Genomic DNA, 7,500 nt, shown 5'->3' on the forward strand with positions numbered 1-7,500 from the left:
GCGTTGGTATTCTGTCTCTGTGCAGATGAGCAGCGTTGGTATTCTGTCTCTGTGCAGATGAGCAGCGTTGGTATTCTGTCTCTGTGCAGATGAGCAGCGTTGGTATTCTGTCTCTGTGCAGATGAGCAGCGTTGGTATTCTGTCTCTGTGCAGATGAGCAGCGTTGGTATTCTGTCTCTGTGCAGATGAGCAGCGTTGGTATTCTGTCTCTGTGCAGATGAGCAGCGTTGGTATTCTGTCTCTGTGCAGATGAGCAGCGTTGGTATTCTGTCTCTGTGCAGATGAGCAGCGTTGGTATTCTGTCTCTGTGCAGATGAGCAGCGTTGGTATTCTGTCTCTGTGCAGATGAGCAGCGTTGGTATTCTGTCTCTGTGCAGATGAGCAGCGTTGGTATTCTGTCTCTGTGCAGATGAGCAGCGTTGGTACTCTGTCTCTGTGCAGATGAGCAGCGTTGGTATTCTGTCTCTGTGCAGATGAGCAGCGTTGGTATTCTGTCTCTGTGCAGATGAGCAGCGTTGGTATTCTGTCTCTGTGCAGATGAGCAGCGTTGGTATTCTGTCTCTGTGCAGATGAGCAGCGTTGGTATTCTGTCTCTGTGCAGATGAGCAGCGTTGGTATTCTGTCTCTGTGCAGATGACCAGCGTTGGTATTCTGTCTCTGTGCAGATGAGCAGCGTTGGTATTCTGTCTCTGTGCAGATAACCAGTTCCGTATGTCTATCCTGGAGAGGCTGGAGCAGATGGAGAGGAGGATGGCAGAAATGGCAAACAGCAATCAACAACAGCAGCAGCAGCACCTGGCACGGCAGCAGAGTTTACCTGCTTCCTCAACGCGCCTCACACCTGAAAACCAGGTACACACACACACACACACACACACATTCTTCACTAACCCTACCCTAATTACAGTTCTTATAAATCTGGCAAAGAAAATCATTGGTATATAAAATTATAGGTTATATCTATTTGAGAGAAAATGTCTCTAGCTGACAGGGGCAGGTGCCGTAAAGGAGCAGAGAGCCGTACAGCTGCCCTAAAACCCAACATTGTAATAACCTCCCAATAATGTAATACAATGACTTAACTGATATTGTAATAACATTTTTACCTAGAATGTAATACATTATTAATGTAATACATTATTAATCTAAAACTTTATTGGGAATTTGTTATATGTTTAGGTTGATCATTGCTATAATTTAATACATTATTGTGAATGTAGTGTTTTATGAGTATTTTATTTCATGGTTTTTATTAACGTTTGTTTTGAGTGTTGTAACTAGATGATTAATAAATTCTCTCATCTGTAACATTGTCATGAATGAAACAGGAGTGTTTGGATGAAATCACAAGTTTATTCCACAAATCAGAACTTGCGGGTGGAACAGTTCAAGGGTCAGAATACTAGTGATCAGACAATACATTCTAAACAAGAATCGGTTATGAGAACTACAGAAACAGGGTGAAAAATACCAGGAATACAGAGATGTGATTAGGAAGCTACTCACTGATGTGCTGTGTTCATTTATGTTCATTGATGTTCATTAACTTCTACTTTTTTTATAGTCACTGTGTTGTTTTTTTATAGTCTACCTGCTTCAGATAGTACTGAATGCAGACAGTGGGAAGGTTGAGTGAGACATTATAAGATAAAGAACTGATCCCAAATGGACGTCTGATTAAGGGGGCAGTTCACTGTGTGTAATACGTCTAAACACACTGGTCAGATAAATTGGTCAATAAATAGCTTTGTGGTCACAAAGCAGTTGGTCTACAACAGCTGGTCTAGAACAGCACGTCTAAAACAGCTGGTGTATAACAGCACATTAAAAGCTTTTGTGGTAATGGTATTAAAGACAAGTACTGTGGTGATATTACCTTGATATATACTGTGGTGATATTACTTTGGAGCAATAAGTAATATCACAAGGTAATATCACCATAGTATAACACAAGGTAATAAATATCACTAGCCTCACTAGCCCATTTGTATCAGATGCCCCTACCAAAACCTAATCCTTATCCTGACCCTAACGCTAATCCTAATCCTGACCCTAACCTTAACCAAAATCTAATCCAGTTAAAGATTTAAAGTCCAGTTACAGCACGTCTAGAACAGCTGGTCTAGAACAACATGTCTATAACAGCTGGTCCATAGCTGGTCTATAACGGCATGTCTATAACGGCATGTCTGTAACAGCTTGTCTAGTACAGCACGTCTATAATGGCATGCCTACAATGGCACGTCTAGAACAGCTGGTCTAGACCAGTATGTCTAGAACAGCTGGTCTAGGCCAGCATGTCTATAACAGCAGGACTATATCAGTTTGTTGAGTATATTGAGATTGTATGTATTTTACCTGTTACATGTTCAGTGACTTCTCAGGTTAGCATCTACAGACACTCCAAATAAATAAAGTCAAAACAACTGAGCAGATTATAGACAAATCTGATTCATTCAAGACAATATTACAGACACTGATGATAATTTATTTATCTACAACACTCAAAATAGAAGTGTTAACATAAAATATATATAATGTGTATAAAAATGAAAACAGTAAATTCAGTAATGTAATAAATTATTGCAAATGATCAACTTGAACATGTAATAAATTCCCAATAATGTAATAATGTTTTACAGTATTAGTAAAAATATATTTAAAATAATTGTTGTCATTGAATTACGTTATTAGGCAAATTATTACAATATTGGGAAATTATGACAATACTGGGCTCTATAAATGTAAAGCCTGCAAGGGCTGAGATGAACTGTGTGTCCTGGGGGGGTCACCAAGAGTCAATCCAGGTCACCCCACCCCGGGTCACCCCGCCCCGGGTCACCCCACCCCGGGTCAGAAAGTAAGTTCAGTTTCTGTACCTGAGCTTTCTGTTGACATCTCTGTTATCTGTCCATGCCATCACACACACACTCACACCCCCCCCCCTAATGTTTCTAAATATTGCCTGGCTGCTTCTCTTCCTGCATCAGAAGAGGGGGTGTGGATGACCATGAGGGGGAGAAAAGGAAAGATTTGAGGGAGGGAGGTGTGTGAGGAGCTGGAGGTGCCAGTTACTCTGGGTGTGTGAGAGGATGTGCATGTGCTTATGTGTGTGTGGGTGTGTAATGTTTCCTATCAGGTGACTCACAGTGGAAAACCCACTAGTCACTTTAGTCTGTGACGGAGAGAGAGAAAGAAAGGAGGGCAGGGACAGATGGGGAGAGGGAGAGAGAGGGAGAGAGAGAGAAGGAGAGAGAGAGAGAGTTGCTCTCTGAACTTTACAACCCCAGTGAATGAATGTCATGAGTTAAACATCTACTGTTTCATACATAAACCGGCTCCTCCTACTACTTCAGAAGCACTTTGATTGCACAGCTGATGAAGGACCTCTGTATACACACTTCTGTATACATAACACAGATATAGAGTATATAGAGATACATAACACAGATATAGAGTATATAGAGATACATAACACAGATATAGAGTATATAGAGATACATAACACAGATATAGCGTATATAGAGATGTATAACAGATATAGAGTATATAGAGATACATAACACAGATATAGAGTATATAGAGATATATAACACACATATAGAGTATATAGAGATACATAACACAGATATAGAGTATATAGAGATACATAACACACATATAGAGTATATAGAGATACATAACACACATATAGAGTATATAGAGATACATAACACACATATAGAGTATATAGAGATACATAACACACATAGAGTATATAGAGATACATAACACATATAGAGTATATAGAGATACATAACACATATAGAGTATATAGAGATACATAACAGATATAGAGTATATAGAGATACATAACATATAGAGTATATAGAGATGTATAACACAGATATAGAGTATATAGAGATACATAACACACAGAGTATATAGAGATACATAACACACAGAGTATATAGAGATACATAACACAGATATAGAGTATATAGCGATACATAACACATAGAGTATATAGCGATACATAACACACATATAGAGTATATAGAGATGTATAACACAGATATAGAGTATATAGAGATACATAACACACAGAGTATATAGAGATGTATAACAGATATAGAGTATATAGAGATGTATAACACAGATATAGAGTATATAGAGATACATAACACACAGAGTATATAGAGATACATAACACAGATATAGAGTATATAGAGATACATAACACACATATAGAGTATATAGAGATACATAACACACATATAGAGTATATAGAGATGTATAACAGATATAGAGTATATAACAGGTGTACATAGAGATACATAACAGGTGTACATAGAGATACATAACACAGATATAGAGTATATAGAGATACATAACACACATATAGAGTATATAGAGATACATAACACACATATAGAGTATATAGAGATGTATAACAGATATAGAGTATATAACAGAGGTGTACATAGAGATACATAACAGGTGTACATAGAGATACATAACAGGTGTACATAGAGATACATAACAGGTGTACATAGAGATACATAACAGGTGTACATAGAGATACATAACAGGTGTACATAGAGATACATAACAGGTGTACATAGAGATACATAACAGGTGTACATAGAGATACATAACAGAGGTGTACATAGAGATACATAACAGGTGTACATAGAGATACATAACAGAGGTGTACATAGAGATACATAACAGGTGTACATAGAGATACATAATAGGTGTACATAGAGATACATAACAGAGGTGTACATAGAGATACATAACAGGTGTACATAGAGATACATAACAGGTGTACATAGAGATACATAACACACATATAGAGTATATAGAGATGTATAACAGATATAGAGTATATAACAGAGGTGTACATAGAGATACATAACAGGTGTACATAGAGATACATAACAGGTGTACATAGAGATACATAACAGAGGTGTACATAGAGATACATAACAGGTGTACATAGAGATACATAACAGGTGTACATAGAGATACATAACAGAGGTGTACATAGAGATACATAACAGAGGTGTACATAGAGATACATAACAGGTGTACATAGAGATACATAACAGGTGTACATAGAGATACATAACAGAGGTGTACATAGAGATACATAACAGGTGTACATAGAGATACATAACAGGTGTACATAGAGATACATAACACACATATAGAGTATATAGAGATGTATAACAGATATAGAGTATATAACAGAGGTGTACATAGAGATACATAACAGGTGTACATAGAGATACATAACAGGTGTACATAGAGATACATAACAGAGGTGTACATAGAGATACATAACAGAGGTGTACATAGAGATACATAACAGGTGTACATAGAGATACATAACAGGTGTACATAGAGATACATAACAGAGGTGTACATAGAGATACATAACAGGTGTACATAGAGATACATAACAGAGGTGTACATAGAGATACATAACAGGTGTACATAGAGATACATAATAGGTGTACATAGAGATACATAACAGAGGTGTACATAGAGATACATAACAGAGGTGTACATAGAGATACATAACAGGTGTACATAGAGATACATAACAGGTGTACATAGAGATACATAACACACATATAGAGTATATAGAGATGTATAACAGATATAGAGTATATAACAGAGGTGTACATAGAGATACATAACAGGTGTACATAGAGATACATAACAGGTGTACATAGAGATACATAACAGGTGTACATAGAGATACATAACAGGTGTACATAGAGATACATAACAGGTGTACATAGAGATACATAACAGAGGTGTACATAGAGATACATAACAGAGGTGTACATAGAGATACATAACAGAGGTGTACATAGAGATACATAACAGGTGTACATAGAGATACATAACAGGTGTACATAGAGATACATAACAGAGGTGTACATAGAGATACATAACAGGTGTACATAGAGATACATAACAGGTGTACATAGAGATACATAACACACATATAGAGTATATAGAGATGTATAACAGATATAGAGTATATAACAGAGGTGTACATAGAGATACATAACAGGTGTACATAGAGATACATAACAGGTGTACATAGAGATACATAACAGAGGTGTACATAGAGATACATAACAGGTGTACATAGAGATACATAACAGGTGTACATAGAGATACATAACAGGTGTACATAGAGATACATGTTGTATATGAACAGTTTAACTTGCATCCCTCCTCCTCTCCATCTCCTCTTTTCTTTCTTTCCGTCTCTCTCTCGCCCTTCTTAGGCGGGGCCATGGTTCGAGCGACGTATCGTGAGTGTGTGTGAGAGGATGATGCAGACTGGGTCTTGGGGGTGTGGTGGACGAGAAACACTCACACACTCCATCACACACAGAGGGATGACACTACTGCACCTGGCTGCTGCCCAAGGATACACCCAACTCATACACACGCTTATCCGCTGGAGGTACACACACACACACACACACACACACGCACACACAAACGCTCGCTCATCCGCTGGAGGTACACACACGCACACACGCTCATCTGCTGGAGGTAACACACACACACAAGCATATACATTTTGTCATTCTAAATGTTTTACTATTTGCATTAAAGTAGGACTGCTGTGTAATCGGGAGGTCTGTCCCACAGGGGTGTCGGTCCTGCTAGTGTCAGTCTGGAGCAGGAGATAGATCCACTGAATGTCGACCACTTCTCATGCACACCTTTGGTCAGTAATGCACACACACGCACGCAGGTAGTTAGGCTACATACATGCTTGCTTACGTTGTTGTGTGTGTGTAGATGTGGGCGTGTGCTCTGGGCCACCAGACAGCCGCAGTGCTGCTGTACAGTTGGAGCAGTGTTGCCTTGGGGATTCCGGACTCTCTGGGCCGCCTCCCCCTGGCCGTGGCCCGCGCTCGTGGGCACACACGGCTGGTGCACTGCCTTGAGGAACTACACACACAAAAACAAGCACAAGAACTCACACACACCCTGGACACATCAGCCCCACCCCTACTGCCCACATCTCCAGTCTCTACTAGTCCTGATACAGGTGACACACACACACACTGTCTGTCTCTCTCATCTGTCTCAGTACATAGTGACTGCTTTCCTTAGACAATATTTTACATCATACAACTTGCACCCTGATGAGAAGGCTAACTCAGGTCTGAGACACATTAAATATACTGCCTACACTAACCCTACTGATTCCTTATAACCCTAACTCTAACCCTAAACCTTAACCCCTAAACACTAACCCTACTGATTCCTTATAACCCTAACTCTAACCCTAACCCTTAAACCTTAACCCCTAAACACTAACCCTACTGATTCCTTATAACCCTAACCCCTAAACCCTAACTCTAACCCTAACAACTTATTACATTAATGACCTCATATTACTTTGACCTCATATTACATTAATGACCTCATATTACATTATGACCTCATATTACATTATGACCTCATATTACATTAATG

The 7,500-nt window shown here is 38.9% G+C and overlaps 1 protein-coding gene across 3 annotated transcripts in view; it reads left to right on the plus strand.

Annotated features, from left to right (window-relative positions):
- camta2 (calmodulin binding transcription activator 2) overlaps positions 1-7,500 on the plus strand; it is a 42,012-nt gene that overhangs the window by 23,991 nt on the left and 10,521 nt on the right. For all 3 annotated transcript variants that reach the window (XM_081704022.1, XM_081704023.1, XM_081704024.1), the window contains 4 exons: positions 698-852; positions 6,291-6,472; positions 6,664-6,742; positions 6,817-7,069. In XM_081704022.1, coding sequence (XP_081560148.1) covers positions 698-852; positions 6,291-6,472; positions 6,664-6,742; positions 6,817-7,069 — 669 coding nt within the window. The remainder of the gene's footprint in view (positions 1-697; positions 853-6,290; positions 6,473-6,663; positions 6,743-6,816; positions 7,070-7,500) is intronic.

Source organism: Electrophorus electricus, chromosome 21 (genome assembly GCF_041902795.1).
Source record: "Electrophorus electricus isolate QZ-2024a chromosome 21, ASM4190279v1, whole genome shotgun sequence".
NCBI classification, from domain to species: domain Eukaryota; kingdom Metazoa; phylum Chordata; class Actinopteri; order Gymnotiformes; family Gymnotidae; genus Electrophorus; species Electrophorus electricus.